The 24,206-nt window shown below is 38.8% G+C and overlaps 1 protein-coding gene across 18 annotated transcripts in view; it reads right to left on the reverse strand.

Annotated features, from left to right (window-relative positions):
• Positions 1–24,206, reverse strand: part of PARD3 (par-3 family cell polarity regulator) — a 452,827-nt gene that overhangs the window by 268,620 nt on the left and 160,001 nt on the right. For all 18 annotated transcript variants that reach the window (XM_063415024.1, XM_063415043.1, XM_063415034.1 and 15 more), the window contains one exon: positions 5,946–6,124. In XM_063415024.1, coding sequence (XP_063271094.1) covers positions 5,946–6,124 — 179 coding nt within the window. The remainder of the gene's footprint in view (positions 1–5,945; positions 6,125–24,206) is intronic.

Below are 24,206 nucleotides of genomic sequence, written 5' to 3' on the forward strand. Positions count from 1 at the left end.
CTCTTTCATATAGTTTTCATTGCATTAAAATATCACCAGCTTCTCTGCTAAAGACAGTCAGACAATTCTTCATGGTACTCATGAAAGCATCTGAGGCAAAGGGCACAGCAAGAAATACAAATTATTCCATCAAAACATAAGAAAACAACTTTCTTATTCTGAGAATGACCGAACACTGGAAGAGGTTGCCCAGAAAGGTGGCGCAGGCTCCTTCCTTGGAGATGTACATATTCAAAACCTGACTGGACACAGACCTGAGTAACCTGCTCTAGCTGACCCTGCTTTGACCAGGCAGGCTGGACCCAACAATCCCCAGAGATACCTTTCAACTTCAGCTGAACTGTGATTCTGTGAAAGTCATGAATTTTACACACTACCCTGGACAAAAACAACACATACTATGTTGATTTCATATTGCACTCTCTCTGGGTACAATTCCTATAAACTATTTAATCACCATGCAACAAGTTACTCTCACAAAGGAAGAAAATTGATGCATATAATTTCTGTTTTCTTGACTTTCCATTAATCTCTCTCCTATAACATTTAGGTATTAAAACACTTTATTTCATCACCTGTGAATAACCCACCCTCCCTCATTCTCCCATTTCTCAGTCTATGCAAAATCACATCTGAAATGACAAAACCCATGAGCATATCATTGAAAAGGAAAAAAATCCTGCTCAAATATACCTGGATGAAGAAATATTTATGGCTATTGAATCCCTCAGAACCTCTGTTTAAAACATTGCATTTTTAGGTCAAAAGCAGGAAGCTGTATTCATTATGTGGGGGTTTAAAATCTCTCTCTCATGCAAAACATGCCAGGCTGTCTGCAGATATCCTAAACTTCTCCTTTGTGCATTCATCTCTCTCACAGCCTTTATCAGTACTGTTCACCATGTCCACAGTACCTCCCTTCTGAAGGAGACAAAACCAGAGATTAAGGCTCCAAGAAACATCAGCAACACTTTGGTCTCTGGCTCCCAGAATGATGCTCAGTCTTTTAGTCCACAACCTTCCCTAGGTAATTCAATAGATTTACACTCTGCCATTTAGACTTCCTGGCTATAAAATGACACCAACAAACAATTCTAATACAGGGCTCTTCAATCCTTGGAATTATACCTAAATTCTATTGAAATACCATGTCTTTGGTGACAGTGACAAAACAAACTTCATTAAGCTGTGTTTAAAAGGACTTGAAGGTAAATGAAACTAATTTTCACTTAAAATTTGATTTTGAAACTGAAATACCATTATAGTTGAAGCTTTTCAAAAAATATGCATGCTTTTCTCCTATCTAAACACATTTCATTAGAGAAATATTTTTTTTCGTTCCATTTACAAAGAGGATTAGAAAGCATTGCATCTTTCACATAAATCTAAAACCCTGCAACCTGGCAATCAGAAAATTTGTACTCATCAGTCTTAACCCACAAGAGCAGCAAAACTACCTGCAATAGGAGATGTGGGAAACACAATGATTTGCAGGTAAGCTAAGTGATGAGACTTAGAGCACTCACATGAAGTTTCAAATTCTTTCTCTGCCATTTATAGAGCCCCAAAAAATTAGGTTTCCAAGCAGGAAGAAAGCATATCCTAGAAGAAATTATTATTCCTACAAGGCACAGTGATATTCCACTTCAAAATACCTATATGGACAAACCCATTTAACAACAAATAAGAAATAAATTTGGCTGTTGACTAAACAGCAAAGACAAAAAGCAAAGGAAAAAAGCAATTATAAAATGATGTGCCAGGCACACTGAGTTATGTGCTTGCTGTTGCTGATGCACCGCACAGAGCACGTTGTGTGCCATTTGCTTTGCTGCAGGTGGATGAACCCAAGAGCCAGAGGCACAGAAGCCCACGCACAAAACATTTTTCTCTCTCTTAACCTCTCCTTTTTAACCTACATTTTCAATTCTTTCTGCTGTACCAATGTTGTTATCTCTGACAGGGCAACACATGAATCACAATCAGGAAAGTCACAGTGGGAAGTTTGTCATAAGCTGGTTATCCACAGTGTACCCCTGCACTGAGCAAGGCAGGTTAACTAGATAAGCCTTCAGTCTTTCAGAGAAGCAGGACCAAGGCAGGTAACTAATTTGTAATGATAAAACATTCCTCACCACAAATGGAGTTGTAAATTTTTAAAAAAACACACTGAAAATATATGGGATAATTAATTCACAGTTGTTGTAAGATGCAATGTAACTGATTGTTGCATTTACATTCTTCCAATACTGTAACACAACATCTAAGGGGAAAGAAACATGATTTTCATTAATGCAGCTCACATCTATTAAGGACAGCTAGTTTAACCAACAGGCTTTGGTACTGAATTATTAAGAATGTGATTCAAATCAACAGTTATTCAGAAAACAATAATACCAAAAAAGATTTTACTGCAGTGGAAAAAAGCACTCACGATATGTTTCAGTTGTGTACAATCTGTTCACCTGTACAGTTCAATACAATTGAAACAAAATTACACCTTGCCAATCAGGTATTACTCTAGGCCTCTGAGAAGAGATTTCTACTTAGAGATTTCCTCTTTTTTCATTAGAATGGCTCAAGAAAGCAAGAGACAGCATTAAGTCAAGCTGTGAGTCACTCAGTAATACAGACATGTCTCTTACAAACACACAAAAGTATCTTAAAGTATATTAAAATTATTTTAATATTCAATTTTAGAAAAATAAATCCCAAGAAGCAAATTTACCAACTAGAGGTGATCAGGAGCCAATTTTGTGAGTATTTCATAGATGGGAAGACCTATTTATTTGGTTGAAACCGTTCACAGGAAGGATTAGGTCAGAAATTACCTAGCTAAGTACAGTTAACAGCACTAAAATAACTTGAAAATAATCAATAATTCTGCAAATAAATTAGTACCTTGGGACAAAAATCATTTTGTTTCCAGTCACTCTTACATGTGAAAAACACAGCAAGTAGAAATTATGTGATATTCCAATTCTAAGAATACAGAATATATTATGATATCCTGATAATAATAAAAAAAAATGTTTCTTTACAATGAGATCATTTGAAAAATGGATGAGAATGCATGCCCAGTTTAGGGCAAGGATTTCACATCACAACATCCTACTTATTGTAACAGAAATGCATCTCAAGTTCAATATACATCCAAATCTTCACCAACTCAGGCCTCTCCAAAGCCTACTCTGTCTCCCTCTGGTCATTCCCTTCTTTGGGACACAGAAGATCCTGGTGTCACATTTCGTTTATGCCAGTAACTACAGGCAGCACTAGTTACAGTAGTAGCATCCTTCCAACAGCTCGTATTTTTCCTCCTCCCTTGCACCCTTTTCCCTCTCTGTTTGCCCAGAACTACTGGCATATGTCCGGGCTCCTCACAGCCTTCTGTGCATGGCAGCACTCTCACCCCTTCATCTCATCTCAGCTTGGGCATCTGCCCGTTTTCCTGCCATTCCAAATTCTTCATGCCCAAAATGAAACAAACACCAGTAAGACGTCCTCTCTCACTTGTCCCTGAGAAATAAATCCCTTCTGCCAGACACACACAGCTTCCCCTGTGCTAATTCCTCCAAAAATTGGACAGGGTTTCTACCTGTCAATTATTTCTCTTTAGAGGTGACGGGCTGAAAGTAATGTCACTTCTTAGAGTCAGTAGGTGGATGAAGCTTTTGGCAACTCTCCCAGAAACCCTTTTCATGTTTCTGCAAGATACTGCTGGGGCAAAGTTGCTAATCTACAACTGTGCTGCAAATCTCAGCCCAAGAACATATGTTCTTGTGCTGTCAAGAAAGAGAACTGCAGTGAAAACATTACATCGTGCCAACCACTCACAAAAGATATATGGGTGCTCAAGCCCAATGCACTGAGCAGAAAATTAAGATTGTTCTCATTGCTTTTCTCAAAATGTCTGTGTCGTCTATAATCAATGAAACAGTCTGGAACAAAGCACAGCCATCTCTTTGTTATCCAAGTAGCTGAAGAAAACAACCTAACATAACAAAAGTACTGAGGACTTGTTATAGCTCAAATAACACAAATGCATTTGTAAAATTCACTGTTAGTACTTTGATAAGAGGTGGGTGACAGGGACTTCAAAAATGCCACCATGAAGAATCATAATACAAATGAAATTGTTGCTAATACTGTGAAAGGAAATGAGAATTCTTAATACCCATTCCTAAGAGAAATAGGATTGGCTACAAAATCTTGACTCCCATGAAGAAATCAATACACTGAAAACAGAAAGAAATCAGTCTAGCATAAATGAAGTCAGGATTAATTCATAACACACATTGCATGAGCAATTATTTCATTCCAGGTGTTTACTGCATCTTACCTATTAAAAATAGTGATCTGCTCTATTCAAATAATCAATATGTAGGGTGTTCAAAAATGACAAAAGAAATAATCAGCATCTATTGTACTAACTAATGTAACTTCAGTTCTTTCCAATCTTCTTGATTTAATGTTCTCTGCTGCCTTGCTTCCCATCCCTACATGAGATCATATGCATTCCTTTCCAGTTTGGTCACTGTGCTCCAACAGACATGACATATTTTCACAAAAAATCAAGAGTAAGTACATGATGAACAACTAATGATGCAAGAAGACTAGTGTGAAAGATTAGCTGCTGTTCAATTCTCTCCAATTTCTGCTAACTTCAGACACTCCAAGAAATCTGATTATGCTATGTATAGCCCTTCATATCTATGCTTGTGGAGTAAAGAAGTGTCATCTCATTATCATTTCACAAACATTAACTGAAAATGTTAATACTTCAAATAGATTAGATTATCATTTTCCTTCTCTGAATCAGAATAGTATAAAACATATTTACAAAACAGCACACACTGCTGTGCCACACCAAAACATATTATTACCTGCCTGAAATCCTGATCATGCAGAAACCTAATGATACCAAGTTAAACTGACACCTCTGCATGAACAGGGCCCTCAATGCCTGTGAGCACTGAGCTTTTATAGATTCTTTTGAAATGACCAAAGGCCCACTGAAAATAGTTTGGTTCATTAGCAGTGTATAAAGACTTCTTTATTTGGGGTGAATCGTGACTGCTGAGACTTAGTTTGCATTTTTACTTTACAGAGTTAACAGGAATGAAGGGAAAAAAATAAAAGCTATAACAAGCCACATATTTTCCAAGATAACTTTGTGCTGTGTAGTCAGAATGGCAACCAAAAGTGCAACATTCTTTTAAAATCGCTTGTTCCTATTAGAAAATATACATTTTTTCCTTTTGAGTTTGTCTGCAAGCTACCATCACAATTATGGGCAATGTGAGATCTGTACAAAAGGGCATGATTCTTCCAATTTTTTAATATTGTACTGAGAAGAACGCTTCTTGATGACTTCTCTAGCAAATAATGCAATTCATGCAGAGATACTGAAATCACACTGAAAAAATGAAGGATAAAATACACAACATTTCACTGTTTTATTTTGAAGACTGTTATCAAGGAGAGAAATCATTTGCAGTTTGTGTTTGGTATTACTTGACTAGAGCCTCAGAAAGTACAAATTAGCAATGCTGTGTTAGCAAGACAAACCAGACCAGCTGTGGGCATGCAGATTATTCACTGACATTAGCCCTTCTATAATGATCCGTAAAAATTTTAGATATGGCCTACAAGTATTAAGAAAAAGTTGAAAAATAAAAATTTTGTACAATAGTGAGCAATCAGAGGTTCAACTACAGCTAAGGGCAAAAATCAAGTTTTAGAGATCCCTGCTGTGGTTATCACTAAGAGTCTGAGAAGGGCAGGACACGTGTGACTCAAACACTTCACTGCTGCTGATGGGGTTTGGTGGACGAGGTCAGAAAACACAAGTTTAAACCAGGAGCACATAAGAGAAGCAGAAAACAATTCAAGATTCATGCACATTTGTCGTTTATTTACTAAAGTGGGAGAAAGAAATATACCTTTCTTTCATGAGCACTGGGCACGCCGGGGGTGTTCTGCTTGAGGAAGCCTGCTGTTGTGGACCACCTGGTAGGGTTTTTCCGAGAAGGCTCTTCTGAAGCAAAATTTGTGTCACTCACAGAGGTGGAGAGGCCAATCAGTGCAGGGTCGCTACTACGTCGGACATGGAGAGGCATATCTGAAGAATAAAACAGACAGTAAATAAACACTGACTAGATTTAAAATGTGTTTGACAAAGGAAAAATATTTTTTCAAGCTCTGGAAGGGTGGCTGTGACCAAATGTGGCTTCACAGAGTAAGGAGTTATTGACCTCAGCATAGCTCCTCAAGGACAAGGTCTGTTTTGCTCAAAACCACAGCCTTGCTGCTTGGCCCCACAAGGAGAAAATGAAGGGAAAACCAACCCCCCTTTGAACCAAGCACAGCTCAGGGGCTTTCCAAGTACAAAGCTATCTGTTGGGTGTTGTGCAAAATAAAAAGACACAACATAAACTTGAACAACCAGGAGGTTAAGGTGACATACAGGAATTTTAAAGAGCAAGTAGCCAAAGCCTGGTGGCAAAGTAAGGGGTGAACTTGGATGATGTGTCCCCCACCCCAGTGCCAGGGCTGCAGCCTGGGCACTGCTGGCACAACACACTGCCAGGAAGCTGCAGGCCAGCCAAGGCAGCCTCCTGACCTTCTAAAATACACTCTGCATTTCTTTCTCAAAACTTATGGAAGAGACTGTTTTCTACTCTGCATTCTTCCTTTGCCTCTACCTGACAGCTCAAGCGAGATCTGTGCTGATTTACCCTGATTCCCTTAGCCTTCCAGCTGGCATGACTGACAGGACAAAAATATTTCATTAGTAAAAAATGATGCAGCAGGAAGGTAGACTGATGGGAAAGAGATAAGGTTTTCTTAATATATGTAGAGGTCACATCCATTCTGGAAACTTTAATGGTACATTAAAGTTAGTTTCTTTTGAAATACAACTTAATTTTTTCCCGTTTCATTTATTATCCTACAACAAATACCCACACATCTATCCTCTCCTTGCCCAAACAGAAGTTTCACTGCCTGAATTTGTGACCTTAGTACTCTCCCACTCAGCATCAGAACAGAGAGGCTGTGATTTATCAGTTTTATTTCTCTTTATTTCAGCACTGGGAACTCTGAATGCAAAGTGCAAAGGAAAAAGGTGAAAGCGATGGCACCTAAGCAGTTGAGTCAGTGGGAAAGGCACAATGGGCAACAGCTGAGAATAAAAACCAGGACTAGGTTTTAATGCTTTGATGAAACAGTTCCCAAGGAAACTGAGGGTACAGGTCTGGCAATACTAACAGGAAAACACAGTTATAGGAGTTGTTTGTTAAATGACTTGTCTCAATCTTGACAACAGGTTCATTTTAATGCTACATTTAATAATATTAAAGAATCTTATTTTGCAGGGCATTATGAAGACACTGAAAAATATAGTAAGTCATGCCACACAATGAAAACGTGAGGTTTTTTTATCCACTAGGACTCCTGCAGCTGAGATATAAACAAGTGTTACATGACCAAACATCAAAACGGTCAATCTATATCATGCTCATTCTGGTGAACAAGAATAACAAAGAATCAATGTTTTATTCTCCACAACTGTTGTCCTATTTCTCTTTGCTTTCAATTTCTTTTTTTTTAATTTTCATAACAAAAGGTAATTTCCAGCAAATAAAACACTTTTTATAAATATGTGTATACATGTTTATAAAAAACATGTATACACATATTTACAGATATACATTGCAAGTACATAATGGAACTAGAACTAATAAAAGGAATATTTAATGAAAGATCACTAATTATGAAGGAAAGTATTAATGGTCAGAGTTAGGTCTGCTAAGAATTTGATTTCTCAGTATATACACATAGACTCTAATAGAGGGTTTTTCTTTGATTGCCTAGTTTTTAATATTTCAGCTTTCACGAAGCAGCTGAAGGCAAAGCATCTCCCTTCCCCTCGATGGCCACCACACAAGCAGTGCCCTGTCAGCACAGGTCTCTGCAGAGGTGGCTCAGCTGCAGCCCCAGCCCAGGAGGAGGTGACCCTGCCACCTTGAGCAGCCCCCAGCACAAACTCTCCTTTATTAGATCAGCCTGAGCCACAACGGGGCTCACTGCTATGCAGTGCCACTTCAGCAAAATACCAATCTATATTTGTTCCAAGCAGCAGCCCGTGCATATTATCATGTTTGCCTTCACTACCCACCCCACAACAGAGAATTACAATTTTCAAACATGAGTTCACTTGCTCCTTATGCTTGTATGTCTATATATAAGCACGGTGATAGCAAAATGTTCTTGTATTTTTACACTTTTTCTTCAAATTGCTTGACAAAACAAAAGTTCAGTTGGGTGAACTTCTTCAAGAAGAGAAGCCAAATTGCCAACAAAGAAAGAAAAGAAATTGAGCCAGCATTTCTGGAGAGAAGTAAGCCATAATCTCTGCCTTGGCTTTTGCTTCATAGTGAAAACCTGACTGTCTGCACAATGGTGAGTGGAGACTTCAAAATACAGGTAGTGAATTATGCAACAGAATTCCCAAATATTAATATGCTCCATGGAAAACATTAACAAGAGAAGCTTCTCTACAAAATCTACTCACGGATAAGCCACCTTTAGTATGAATTGTTTCATTTTAGGAAGTTTAGCTATTTTCAGACATTTACTGAACATTTCATCAAATCTTTTTTAAAAAGGGTATTCTGTCAGTTTAAAGAAACAAATTATCTACTCTAATCTCTTCTTATGTAAATGGTTCCACATGTAAGGAGAAGTGATTTGTTTTACTGAGCAAATTTTGCAATAAAGTGAATTATAGAAGACAAAAATTTGTGTGTGTTGCCCCTATGTATTTCCCAAATTAACAAGAAATTTAAACATATGGCATTAATTTTCTTATCACTGGAAGGGGACAGGCATACAGAGTTGGCCCTAATGCATGCTGCTTGGCAATGGTCAGTAGGTCTTAATCCAAGATGTAAACCCTGTTCACTCTACATTAACACAAGCTGCAAACATCACCTCCTGCATTCTCTTCAATTCCCTTCTGAGAGAGAAGTTCTAAATTGGGTTTGTACTCTCCATTAAAACAACAACATAAAAAAATATATTGAACAGATCTTTTTTTAACCAATATATTGTTGGTTACAATCCTCTAGTTTACAGCATTTGACTAGAATTTATAGATTTGAAGAGGATATACTTTGAAATATTAAAAGGAAAATCAAAGGAAAAGAACTTAATAATTAAACCACAAGATAAAGCACGCATGGGACCGATGCAATGTCACTGATTCCAGGATGATGGCTGATACTGTTTGAAGTCTGTGGTTTCTTTGAAGAGTGGATAAAACAGCAATGAACTCTAATCACAAGGCTTCAAATTCTCTGTGGCACTAATGCACTGTAAATATTGATTTGCTTCTGCAGCTAAGGTGCCTTTTAAATAAGCACTTGAAATGGTAAATCTAATAATGAATTACAGGAAGTTTTAAAAGCCTAAGGAATAAAGAAAAATTAAATTAAAAATCCTGAAAGTTACCACTATCTCAGTTCTTGAGCCACATTCAAGGACTTGAAGTATTCAACCAAGAGTCAACTTCAAAAAGAATTATGATGACAGAGAATCCCATTAAGTTGTGTATATAGCCAGAATTCTGCCGGAAAATGGTTATTTGTAGGATAGATCCAAGCTGTATAACAAAATGCTCACATTCATAATCATGAAATTCTGACTGGAAATCTCATTTTATTAAAAGCAACAGCAGTTTCACTATAAATTATAAAAACAGCCAATACACATTTTATAACCATCTTTAAATGTAAAGAACACAGAGTTGTACCTTCCCTTCCTGCCAGCAATTCCATTTTTATTTTAAAAGGGTCATCACCTTCTCTGATTTTCAAATATGCTCACGAGCAAAAGTATTTGAGGATCTGGCAAATTTCATCCATAAAGCTGAGTATGTCTCCCTGCCTGCAGGCACTCAGCACAATGGATGGTGGTCCCCCAGAGCAGAGCTAATATATACCTTCCTATACCAATTTCCTCTTGCATGTCAGCTTGGAGGGCATGACTAGAAAAATACATAGTTATATTTATATAGCATGGCCAAGATAATTTTATTCTGTGATGGTTTCAGCTGATGCTTCAGCTCCCCAGTGCCACAGCAGTTGGTGCAATTTGGTGTGCAGTGGATTTAAGGCATAAAAGTGAAAAAATGATCTTTGAGTCATTTCTGGCCATCTCACACAGACCGTCAGGCTCATGACAGATGAGTAGAGCAGAAGAGGATTTTTTTTCTTTCCACACTCTAGGAGACATCTCTGGGAAAATGATAAATCAGTGAAACAAAAAACCTCTGTGGGAGAGAGTAGCTTTTAACCAAAAAGCTGTTCAGTTTAGACAGAGTTCCTGAAAGTGATCCCATAGATATGTATGTACATCAGGGTGCACTGTATACACAGATCCTACGTCAGCATCAAAAAAACAGTCTGGGGATGGGAGATAGAAATTGAACAGCTTTGCTATCTCCACCACTGATCCAGCTTATCATTCTGCTCAAATCCTCCTCTGGAGCTGAAGAGAAAGGATGAATCAGGGTCATCCTGGGGCTCAGAAAAGCAAGGCTGCTTCTTTCAGCTTGAAGTACTTGGAACTATAAGTTAAGGCTTTGTCTAGATTTAATTGAAATACCTCTTTAAAAATATTTAGATTAGCTTTGAGTTTCACACTCCAGCACAGTTCCTGGAGTTCTGGTTCCAATTTCAGCAGGTTCAGTTCATCTCCTTGTTCCACTCAGTTGGACACAGCAAGAGCCAAACACCCCTTATGACATTCAAAAGCTCAAATCCCCGTATCAGTTCAACTTTCATATTTGCAAACCTCTAAAGACAAGGTGATGGTACCTTCCAAAGACCACCGAGGTTGTTGGAGACTTGACTGTGGGTAGAATAAAAACAGTTGGAAACAAAACCCAGCTGATTGTGAACTTATCTACAAACTACATTAAACCCTAGCAGCAGCTAACATAAGCCAGCACTTCTCTACAAGATTAACAAAACAGTGCAAATCAAATGTAGGCATCTTGAATTAGAAATGAAAAAAACACCCTTAAGCCATTCCAAGAGGTGAAGAACCACTGCTGGGAAAACAACACCATCTGTCCTGCAGAAGGAAACAGGCACACTACAGGGAGATGGCAGCTGGGAGGGGTATGAAACACGAGCACTGCAAAGCTACCACCAGTTGAAGATCTTTTCAGAAATATACTTTTGAACGTCACAGCAAAGGAGGAGGATATACATATACTTATTTATTTATTTATACACACACCACCAACTTTCTCTTCATGGCCCAGAGCATTTTTCTCTCTCCTGGAATCCATTAAAAAAAAATTCAGCATTTCTGAATGTCAAAATCTGCAGAATTTGTTTATTTGTATTGTTCTCCCCAGGTTCATCCTCCTGTCATTAGTTACACCCCTTCCCTTAAAAAAATCTCTTTTCATATGTTACAGACCTCTCAGTTCTCCCCTAAACAGTGCTACACAGCACTGTTTACCTCTTTTAAGTATCTATTGCTGTTCATTTTTGTAAATATTATTCCAGTCTTAACTTGTTCAGAAGGCACCCTGAATAGTGTATGTCTTTTATGAAATATCCTCAGAGCTGCTTAAATCCTCATTGTCAGTTTTTGAGCTTTGATGCTAATACATAGACAATCATAACCATATTTGGGTATTTTATTCTGATAGTATCAACCCAGAACATCCACAGAAATCGTAAAATTTCTTCTGTAGTGTCATTTCAGCATCTGTCTTGATAATTAAAGTATAAGTTCAGTTTAGATCAATGTTCTTACACATTATCTTTTATTTATTCAGGCTGAATCAAACTGTATTCAGTTGTGTTGTATGCATCTGTTGGGTTATATCCCTCTCCTTCATTCATCCTATTCTATTTTCCCAGTCTATTAACATCTGGAAATTTAATTAACATACTCTTTACAGTACTGATTCTCTCATATTTAAAGATGTTAAATAAAACCAAAAGTGACAGGAAGCCTCATGAAACCTTATTGGACAAAAATCTCTAGCCTAAGATGCCCTCCAACTTTTAAGATTTCTATGCTGATTTTTAATCCATATTGAAGTGTTTATGGTCACATTTCAAGACACTTAAACTTCTATCAAATGCTTCAACATTTGCAAATACTACATGAATTACACAGCACTCACCTGCAAATGCCAAGTATTTTGTATTCATGACTTTCCCTTTCAGAATTACAAGAAAGGTGACACAGTTTAGATAATTAGCATTTCTCTACTTGAAAATATGTTTATGTGTAGAAAAGATAAACTTCTAAAATAGAATTTTTCTACATTCAGAACTCCTGGTTAAATAACAAGGACTTCCACTGCTCTTACAGAGAAAAAAAAATATCATTGTTTCACACAATTCCAGATATTTATAACTACTTCATGTACAAACCAACTGTTTTCAGTTGTTTTTCTAGCAATTCATCGTCAAACAACAGCTTATGTACTTCTCACAGACATATTTTCAATGTTATCAAATATTCTCTGTTTTCTTGTATCTTAGGCTTTAGCATGGCACATTTCTAAGCCTTTGCACGTTAAACCATGGCAAGTCCCCACGAGCCTGGTTCCCTGCCCCCTGCCCCAGGCAGGAGCTCTGGCAGGGAGCCACAGCAGGAGCGGGCAGAGCACGGCACTGAAACCGCACGGCCAGGTCTGACAGTGGGAGATGGACACAGCAGGTTGTGTCCCCAGCCACCACACAGAAGAGAGGAAAGACACTTGGCTGTGTAAAACACACAAACAGAAGCCCACTGCGTGCCAGCACACCTTTAAGAAATGCAGGGCATTATGTTAGCATGCCTGTGATCAAAACTGGAAGAATGGGTAACAGAGAAAAGAACGCAAGCAAGCCACCGGGAAAAAAATCTTGTTACAAAGCAGAAGAAAGAAGAGGAGTCTTTACTTTCCTGGTATAATTTTCAGTTTCTTTTAATAGAACCTAAGTTTCCCATTGCCCCAACCATGACTGCTCAATGACTTTGAAATTCAGAAATAAAAAAACCAACCTGCCACAGTCATATTTTAATAATGAGGTAATGTTAAATCCTTATCTTGAAAGGCATTTAAAATAACAATCTTCCTTCTCTTTCTCCAATATTCTTTTTTCTTACTTTTGAATACTAGGATCCAGGAAGAAAATTATGATTGCACCCTGAAATTCAATTTACTTAGACACTGACTTTTAAAGCTAATTAGAGAAAGATCTTTAAAACCAAAATTAAAATTTAATTACCCTCACCCTCTCCGTCTCTTTTCTCTGGGCTCTTTTCTAAAATGCAAATATCTTTGCATGCCAAAAGAAAAGACAAAAATGTCAGATTTTACAAATGTTCTACCCATCTCTGTCAAAAAATTGTGTTTCAGTATATTTTAATGAGCTTCAGTCTCAGAGTTTTGGGTACATTCTTCATTCCTTAAAATATGCTGAATTACCTCTTTACCTATTTTCATGCTACTGCTACATATATAAGAAAAATGCACTTCTAGTCCCCTAGATGCCAAAATTTTTGCAAAAATGTATGTCCTACTGTTTCAAACAGTTGTATGACAATAGCAAACATCATCAATGTTGCTGCTGCCGAAGTTGTTTTGTTTCATTAAAGATCATACCTTGCTAATAATACTATGATTGATATTTATATTATAATGTTATATTATAATATAGAAGACACAGTATTATACATCTTCATTCATTCTGCAGTGCAAGAAAGAGTTTACAGTGACAGGAACAAATTCCTGGCTGCTTTGAGTTGATAAAACTTCAGCACTCTGAGAACACAGGAAGGAAGCTGGCAGATATTTTTCTTACCACAACTTTGAAACGTTCCCTGAAACTTAATGGAAAAATTCCTCCTGTTACTAAACATAATGCAGTGCTACGAAAACTGTTGATTGTTTGTGGTCTAAATGCTTTGGGTAGGCTCAGAAAAGGAGGAAGACGTTTGCAACGTTTTCCTGGATGGAAGAGAAGAAATACAGATGCAACAATAGGATTCAGATTGTAACTTGAAGAGCTCAGTTGGGAAGAACAAGGAATGTTATAATGTCTATAATGCACAGTACAGTTCTTTCATCAGTGAGCTTCAGTCAGAGCAAACCTGCTGTGGTTGGCAATGTCATGACCCCCTTCTGGTCCCCAGGCCACCACTGTGCTTTTATGTGAGGAGGGAAAGGGCTGGGGAGGAGTGCAGCACCCTGCAGCCCCAGATATTAGGGGTTCAGTACTGCTTGTTAGCCTATGTCCATTTCTGACTTAGCAGAGAATAAAGCTCCTTTCAACATCTGTTGCCAACACAGCCTTGTACATGACCTCGTGTGTGAAGTGAGAATTCCTATGTGGATCATTTGCAGATGTCAAAGAGTTAAACATGCTTAATTGCAATTCAGCAGGTACGTGTGTAATCAGCAAGAGATTTGTCACTACACAAGTCCTTACAAAGCTGGTACTGGAATCTCTCTCCTCCCCTACTCTCCCTCAAAAACTAATGCCTCATCCACTGGCTCATGAATTACACCACAAATTAACTTGACAGAAGAGTAAAGGCCTGCATTGCCCAGAGGGCTCCAGAGCCTGCAGGCCAGTGAAGGAAATCCCACACACCAGCCACTCCCTAGGAAGGAAATGAAAACCTGCAGCGTTTCTACCAAGATTCAGAACGGGGGGAAAAACCCCCAAACTTCTGAATTAATAAGACATCATGATGGCACCATCAGTGAACAGTCTAGTGTGTGCACAGGGTATGGTAAATTCAGGGTGGAAGCAGGGATCCTACTGCTGTCTTAATTACGAGAGCTACAAACAAGTTAGGCATGATGGTTGTTTACCTCAGCTATTTTTGAAGCAGTAAGGAAAGAGGCATTTCTTTGCCAGCCATCAGATGAATGCTCAGTCCTTGGAGGTGTCTGGCTGTTAATCTGCTACTTATCCATGCTTGTGTGGAGAAGTCCCTTGCCATGAGCAGGCACTTGGCAATCCTCCTTTTCAGGCTGGGGTGAGCATGGCTCGCTCCAGCCTTGCTCCACTGCAGAGAAGTTCAGGAGTCATCAAGAACTGAGCTGGGGGGTTTTTTGAGATATAAAAACAATGCTGTATATCACAGGCCACTGTCAAGCTGGAGAAGGCAACAGTATGGGGATATCTGTGCCTGGAGGTGGATCTGAACCTGAGTTACACAAAATCCAGATAGCTTCATTACAGAAATTATTTAGACTGATTTTTAACTGAAGCATAATAATTACGACAACCGAGGAAACTTGATCACAATTATTTAAAGTTATGAGGTTTTGGACAGAAATTAAATGTGCATAGCTACTTGTATAAAATACAAAAAAAAACCCCAGAACATGTGGGAAGGAATAGCCTCTATGCACACTACCGAGTTTCCAACACAGCAATGAAAATTTACAATATCTATAATAAGACAGAGTGAACATAGTCCTGAACTTCTATTAAAAATTACCAACAGCTTCTGCAATTTTAATGGCACTTGCTCTTGTCTCCACGACAGAAACATTTACTAGGATTATTAGAAGAATGTTGGTACATTCATGAAACATGCTCTCATTATCAAATGCTCTCGTTATTAAATACCTGTAAGTTAACGTTCCACTGAACTCCTATCTGCTGCTGATCATCAAGATGAGCAAAAGATCTCAAGCAGAAGTAGGAAAAGGCCACGTCATGCCACCCCATGTGCTCAGATAAACAATATTTAGCAGAAGGCTCTTCTGCACGCAGGGACTAACACAGCTCAAAGGCAAAGCACAGAGCACAAAGATCTCAAGAATATTATTTTCTGTCATTCAGTTGCACATATGAAGCTGAATCCCCACAGACAAATCAAACATTTGCGTGTTTAGGTAATGAGATGAAATGCCACCAGCCCTCCCCATCCACAGGGGATGCACGGCAGTGGGGCTGCCATGGCAGGGCAGGGCAGATAGTGCTGCTCTCTGCCAGGACAGTGATGTTGTGCCTGACCTTTCACTGGGCAGGCCAGGAACAGTCTGGGAAGCTGCAAACTTTGGTGACTACACAAAACTAATGGTGACCAAACAAGGTCTTTCCAACCACAAAGGAGAGAGTAAGAAGCTCCAGCTTCAACACAAGATGCCAAAATCTTCTCATTAATTCTTAACGTTAAAGATCACCTTCTGCAGAAAACTCCGGTGTTCCCAGCAGCCAAATACTAAGATAATTTAGACTACACTGGAAGCTGTTTTTAAATTGTTCAGATAACATCCACAGTGGGACAATAACATATAATGCCTGCTGTTCTCCACAGGGTGACAGACCAGCAGACAACCTTAATTCTTTTTTAGATATCCCCTTACTGTTTAAAACCAGCCTAGTGAACAGTAGGAAACTAGTGCTGCTCGAAGTATGTGCAAAGTTGAGCATCTTTACATGTACTTTTCAAAGTCCCCTACAACAACAAGGAGCAGAAATTGTTCTCTTTTGGAAATTAAGAACATTTTCTACACCTTAGAAAAACTCTGGCAATGTCTTCTTTTTTTTTTTCCTTCCATCCTTTTTTCTTGTTTTTTTTTAAATTTTTATTTCCCCTCTGGTTTTATTTTCCACCCTTCCTCTCCTTCTACAGCCCTGGAAAGATGCAGTTACACTGCATGCTTAATTATGTGCCTCTCACTCCATTTTTTTATTTTACATTGCCACATTTGAAGACAGTAAAAAATTATTCCTAAAAGTTCAAAACCAAGAATAAGCCAATAGGAAGAGCTTCAACTGAGGTTCAAAAAGAAATCTTGCTACATGAAAGACAGTTCATGAATTTTTGGATCAATGACTTTTCATGCTTGCAGTTGCCAAATTTCATTAGAATTTGTGATTGGTTCTAGCTCAGAGATGGAGATCATCTTTCTTAGTGAAGAAACAGCTTTAGCCAGAACTAACAGAAGATATTTACTGAAATACTATGGTATATATTTCATGCCAGAATTTGTCAGATTCCCAGCAGCTAACTTTTCCAAGCTGTTTCCACACCACAAGGCTCCCTCCTTGTCTCATCCTAGAATATGCTACAATAATTTCAAGTATCTGCCTGCAGAGAGGGCACATGAGGTTGACATTTTTTATTCTACAAAATCTATAAATTTATTATTGTTATTGTTACTATTAATTTTATGCTATTAAGGAATTCTCATTTTGTTTCATTCTTCAAAAGAGATTAATAAGGTAGTTATTTTTCTGCAGCCCAAAATATATTGATACACTGAAATGTGAAAAGGAGAAGACTACCAGTATATTTTACTTGGTCTTCACCTATTAGCATGAGTAATTGGAGATTGTTGTTTGAACATGAGGAATGTCAACAGATTCCACGGAAAATCAATAGCCCAGGACAGGTTATGCTAGAAATGCCCTGTAAGTGGTCAGCTGGAAAAGATGACTCTGCCAAACCCCTCACACTGCATTCCACACTAAGCAGAAGAAAACATCTTGTTCCAAGGAGTCTGGCAGCTGACTGGCTTCTTCTGCATCTGAACCCAGACAAGCACCTCGGGCACTTGTGCACCTCACTCTCTCCCAAGACCTCAAGTCTGTAAGTTAACAAAATCTCTGCGGAGGATGGACAGAAGGAAAACCAGGAAAACAAAGGAACTACAGTTGTTCTAATTCCCATGAGCCCATGGCCAGGGTTGCTTTTCATTTGGGCTGATGGACAGAGTGCTCACTTCCCGGGATGCTGCACACCCAGACACAGCCCTGCAGTGTTGAGGCTAACAATCTCAGTCCATGGGAAAATGTATCCAGGAGCAAAGCAGGAATGTGGAAGGGCCACTCTCCATCCCACTGCCAACATGGAGATGCAAAGGAAGAGCTGCTTTTCCAGCTAAGTGCTCCAGCTGCACTGGGATACCAGCCAGGGTGTAAAGGAGAGGTGTAAGAACACCACAACATCCAGTCCCCAGCATCCACGGGCTTCCCCTACCCACCTTGTACTTGCATATCCATAAGATGCTCCTGTAATAACCAAAAACAAAATTCCATGTAATAACACCTTAGGCTTAAGTTAATTCTTCACAAAGGCTCTGTGGAATGCAATTCCTCAAAATTCTCCACTCCTCAAAAGAAAGTTACCTTGCATAACCACTAAAAGAAAGCCACAGAGAGAAGAGAGCCATCTCCTGTACTGATGAAGATATTTTTTTAAGCTACCTAAGAGCAGAGGGTTTTAGGGAACAAGTCTTATTATCATAATTTTTATAATACATTAGAATTTAGAACACTTCCTAGTAATAAGACCTTCCTATCATATTGATTTTCATTCCATGCATCCTTACGTGGCTTGTGCAAAACACGTGGCCATTCACAGAATAAACACAAGGAAGATGCACAAACAACTGTGAGTGGAACACCCACAGGCTCTCACAGATCATCAACTTCTCTGCAGCATGCACCACACAGTCAATGTGCTTCCAGCAGGAACCACCTCTGTTTTTTGAAGTGCTTAGTTAAAAATCTGAAAATCTACTCAAAATGTTCTGTCTACACCCTTTTTATATTAAATATGGTGCTTCTGATTAAAGCCACTTTACTGGTTAATAAAAGTAGCTATCTTGTGTTTTATGTAAAATAAGAAAGCAGAAAAATAGGTTATTATTGTTTAGCTACCTTTATGCAAATCATTTTTATAACTGTATGAGAGCTAGTGTATTTAATATTTTATATCAGATGTCAAAAATGTACTGCATTAAATAACATCTAAGATACTTACTCAATGCTACAAATACAAAGCCTACCTAAAACAGAGAATGCTCCTGCAGATGTTTTTTAAAGTTACTCCAGAAAAGTAAACTTGTATTCATACAGATACATATTATCTTTAGTTGGCATTTTGTCTGCAGAATAACTGAAACATTCTTTTATACCATTCACATAAACACAAAAAAATATGTAAATATTTCTGAAACTACATAGTTTTTTGAGGACAACTTCATTACTTTGTGTTCTTCTCTGGAATTTTTACAACTATTTTAAAAGTTATTAATTTATGACAGAGTTCACTTTTTTTGGTCAGATTAGATTTTGATTTATGTATTTTTCAAGCTTTCCAAATATTTCCCAAGGATGTTTAACATTTTCATTCTCAAGTTCAAACTTAAAAGAGAAAATTTACCCCTTGGTCATGCAACACAGACAAAATTCAAACCTTCACAACAAATTTTAAAAGGGAGCCAAGACTTTGCATATGTGGGAAATGAAGCCTGAATCTTAATAATGGAGGATAATCTATCTCTTCCACAACAGAACATTTCCAATAAAAGTGGGGGGTTTTATCTGTCAAAAGCCAACAAGACGAAGGCTCCACTGAGGGAGGAACAACTCCTGGCTGCAGGTATTACAAACATTCAAGGGGGTGCAGACTGGGCTGCATCTTGTTCCATGCCCAGCATCAAGCAGGCCCCACCAACCTCCCTCAGTTTTTATCACCTCTTGGAATACAACCATCATTGAGCTTTTTGTGTGACTACTATGGCAATTCTAATTTAGGGAAGATTAGAATAAACCAAACAGATGTGTGTTTTTTCTGAGATGACCAAAACCATTTGTGCAAAGGAAGGCTGCTCCCATGTTCCTCAGAAGCAGCTGGGTTATCTCAAACACAAATGCTGGACTAAAACCACCTAACAAATGTAGAGTTTTTTGCAGTTTCCACATAGCTGAGGAGAAAAGCAGTTAAACATCTTGGAGAGCTCTGCTGCTTCTCGTCAGCAGCAACCTCAGCAGGGCTGGAAATGGGAGCCAAAGCTACCCAAGCCCACACGCATTGAGATGTCCACATTGCTCACTCCTGGCTGGCACAGGGACAGCACTGGGGTGTTGGCTCCTTAGCTTGCTAACTCCAGGAGAAAGGAAGAGGCAGAGATCACGAGACTGAGAGATGATCATGCTCAGCACATCTGAAACCTGCAGGGAGGTACACACTATCTCCACTGGGTCACTGGATCACAGATCACCATAAAACAATCCCCTTTCTCACCACAGACATTTGCAGTTCTTGTCCCCATGCACACTTTGTGCTTTATGTAGTCCTGTGACACAGACCGAGAGGACAGAGCACCACCTTTCCAGTAAATGACACTTCCTAACCCCCTCCCTGAGGGGTTTTTAATTATTTTGTTTCCCTTTTCACACCGCAGCAGAGGAAAGGGGAAGAACTGGACATCATACGCTTTGAATTGTGTTCTGGTGGGATTCAGCTAGAGATGACTGAAGGATAACAAGCTTAATCCACAAAAATATAATACTATGTTCTTTAACGAAATACACTTTAGCAGATTTGCCATCAAAGAAAACCAACCTCTCTGTTCTCAAACGGAAGGATTAAAGTCTTTGCATGAACAAAACAAACGCAAAAATTCTTGGATCAAAATTCACTCAGCAGCATGAGCCTGAAAAAATTTTCCTGCTGATTTACTACATGGCAGTTTGCTTGTCTAGCCTTTCCAAACAGCAATCTAACATCAGTGTGAGGACAGCAAGAGGGAAAATTGCTGCCTAAGTGGCAGGTTTGTTATTGTTTGACAATTCTAAAGAGTTCACTAGAAACTTCTAAAAAGAGCATCTTTAATTCCCTGAAATTACTGATAATCGGCCAAGTGAATGGAGAACAATTATGAGGAAAATTGAATGCTTCCAAATGCCAATTTGCTGTATATCCTGAATGAATATTGCATAAGCATTTCTAGTCTCTTGCTGTAAAAGCAAAGGACTAAAATCCTACGCCCACAGGGAGTCCTGCATGGCTCTCCTCAGAGATTCCTGTATCATCATTTTTGCATTTTATAACCATACTCAGCATTTATGTGGTGACTTACATATTTAACCTATTTTTCCCTCAAAAAGGCCCACCACATCTGTCAGGTAAACTGTCTTCTGCATTAAATCTTCAACAATAAGCAGTCACACACAACAGCATGAAGCCCCTAATACAGCCAGAGATATAAGCTGGTTATTCCTACTAATTAAGTCAGAGCACACTTGAAACCATTCTTGCAAAATACAGTCTTAAGAATTTTTTGTAATACAGCTATACCAGCAGTTGGCCGTGAAATACAGTAAAGAGAATAAATACTCTAGGAAGAAAAGGGCTCAAAACATTCAATTTTTTAGCTGAGCTGAAACAGATCAGTTTCTGGTAAAGGGCCAAGAAAGCATTAAAAATTAATCCAGAATTTTTGTCAGCCTCAGTTTCCAAGGCAGCAGCTGATTCACTAGCCAGTCCCACAGGAGAACATGACCAGCCCAAGCCACGGTGACTCAACCAGATGCTGACCATCCTACTTAGTCTGCACTTCCACTGCACTAAGGAGGAGCTGAATCAAAAAACAAATGCAAAAAAACCCTTTAAAATTAATTTGCTCCTTTTAATCCTTAAAAAAATCAAAACACATGACAAAGCAAGACAATACAAACCTAACCAAGTGAACACACTCCACCTACAAACAAAAAGTAGGGTATGGATGAGTAGGAAACCTGGGTGCTGGAGGGTTTGCAGGAGCAAGGGGTATCAGAGCAGTATATACAGATTTCTGTGACAGACAGGATGGCAGGACTACAGAATTGGTGGTAATAGACAATGTAAACAACAAGAGAGGATGCAGCTGGAAAAAACGGCACCAAAAAAAAAGTTAAGAAGACAAATACAGAAGAATCTTAAAATAAGAAAAGCATTGGTCCAAGTATGGAAAGAATCACTCGCTACACGCATTGCAGCACTACTGTGAAACTCCAAACAAGACTCATAACTCAAATCCTGAAGACACCCTGTGATCATCCTGTCAAACACTTATATAAGCCCAGGTACACCATGCAATAATGTCTGCATTTAGTCTTTTAACTTCTGTTGGAAATACAGAAAAATATTGACTTTAATTTTAAGACTTTAGGAGACAGAGAATCCATCACAGCCCCAGGACTGTCATTTTTAAAGCTCCACAATTCAGTGAATGTCTTCTATGTCAGACAATCCACAGTTTGTGTTTCAGGAAAGGTAATTCAAAATGTCATCATGCACTTACACAAATCTAACATTACACACTACCATTTTTCATTTTGTGATTAACACCTGAGAACTAACAAAAGTGTAATCATTTGGGATTATCCTTCCTTTTCGTGTCTTTAACTTTTTTGTTTGTTTTGTTTGTTTGTTTGGTTTTTTCTTCAGTTTCTGGCATAGACCAGGTCTCAGGTTTTACACAGAGTTTTGCAAAGACAAAGGGTGAGCGGGAGGGCAGCAGCAACCTACTCACTTTCTCTCTCATAGTCATAGATCATTTACATGGGTCCTAGGGTAACTGTTTATACAGCAAAGTAACATCAAGGAAACAGTTATGTATTTTTATTTGTCCTCAGGGAGGTAAGCATTCCCTGCCACTAGCTCCTCTTCCTGCCCACCCCCTCCCCTTTTCTGATCCATGCATCTTTGTTCTTTAATTCTTCATGCCTTCTCTTTTCCATTCTCCTTCTGTTTCTGATCACAGGCTGATACAAAGTGATTGTCTCCTTTCTAAAATTTCCATGGGGCATCAAGTTAACCCAGATGCACTGACTTCTCAATCTGGAAGTCAGCAAATGGAAACAGAAGGAAGGAACATCAAGTCAGCAGCTAACCTTCTCTCAGGTTAAAGCCTCATCCCATCACACGTGCTGAGCACCTCCCGTTCTGCAGCTTGATAGCTACAGACAGAATGCACAGAGCAGACAAAGAGCCTTCAGCAGCAGCCCTTTGACACTGCCTCACTTCTCATTGTAAAAAATGATCCTTCAGGTATCTTACAAGCAAATGACAGAAAAAACAGTGAGGGAAAAAATCAACGAAGGAAACACAGAGCAAACAGTTTACATTGCAGTGAAAGTAATAAAATAATTATGACTAAAATGAAATAAATGTGTTTAATTGGGCCAGTCAAAAGGAAAATAACACTGAATTAACCACATGTATCTATTGATGAAAATTATGATCTCTCTAGCTAAAACTATGACTTTAAGAAATTTTTCCAAGGAAAGATAAATGAAACACTGTACTTGGTTTGAATGTTACACATACAAGGACTTAAAAAAAAAAAAAAAGAAAGAAAGAAAGAGAGGAAATGCAAAAAAAAAAAAAAAAAAAGCCCCACAAATACAGCTTTCCTTACAAAAGCCTTTTGATACAGTATAAGATGAACTATTGGATTTAATTACTAAACTTACTAAATGCTGTAAAAACATGTGGCCAATGAAATGCCTTCCTCCCACAGATGTCTGAAACTCTGATCCTTTCTGAGGAAATTCTAACTATGTACCAATCTTATCTGCTTTCATAGTGAAAACACTGAAAATCTGCTGTCCTAGAACTCAAGACATCTGCCAGATCTGGGAGGCATAAAGTAGAGAAAAATACAACATTGATTCACAAGGACTCAGTGCCTGTTAAACACAATTGGATTTGCAGAAAAACCTTGAAAGCATATGTACTGAGAAGATATTTAAAACATCTGGCAAAACCTGGATGAGGGGAGGGTGGAATACAAGCCCATAACACAAGAGCAAATTAAAATATTTCATTAAAAATATTTTTCACTCTTAGTAAAACATTCCGACTTTGAAAAAGAAAAACAGAAACAAATGGAGCAAAATCTCAGCCCTGGGAAATCTGACAAACTGAACCTGGGCTATGGGACATACAGCATAGCACAAATTGCTCAGGATGAGTGAATCTGATGTAGTGCCTTCAGGGTTTGAGGAGTAACTTAATATTCAGTTCATCCCCTAAAAGGAAGCCCATGCAAAAAATTGACACGCACAAAATCATTCTGGTAAAACACAGAATGAAGACTCCTAGAAGCTGCCTTGTACACCAGCAGCCACCCAGGCCAACAGCACATGCACAGCTGCATTACAATCCACCCTGAGGTGGCACCATTGGGCACTGCATGGAACTTGCACAGAGCAGTGCAACCACACACACAGGCTCGGCTCTCCTCCCGGAGCCCGTCCCGCTGGGCACATACCCACACCCGTGAGCTGCAGCAGGGAATGCAGCCCTGAGCTGCAGCAGGGAATTCATCCCTAAGCTGCCGCAGGGAATGCAGCCCTGAGCTGCAGCAGGGAATGCAGCCC

Source organism: Prinia subflava, chromosome 1, assembly GCF_021018805.1.
Source record: "Prinia subflava isolate CZ2003 ecotype Zambia chromosome 1, Cam_Psub_1.2, whole genome shotgun sequence".
Classification (NCBI taxonomy): domain Eukaryota; kingdom Metazoa; phylum Chordata; class Aves; order Passeriformes; family Cisticolidae; genus Prinia; species Prinia subflava.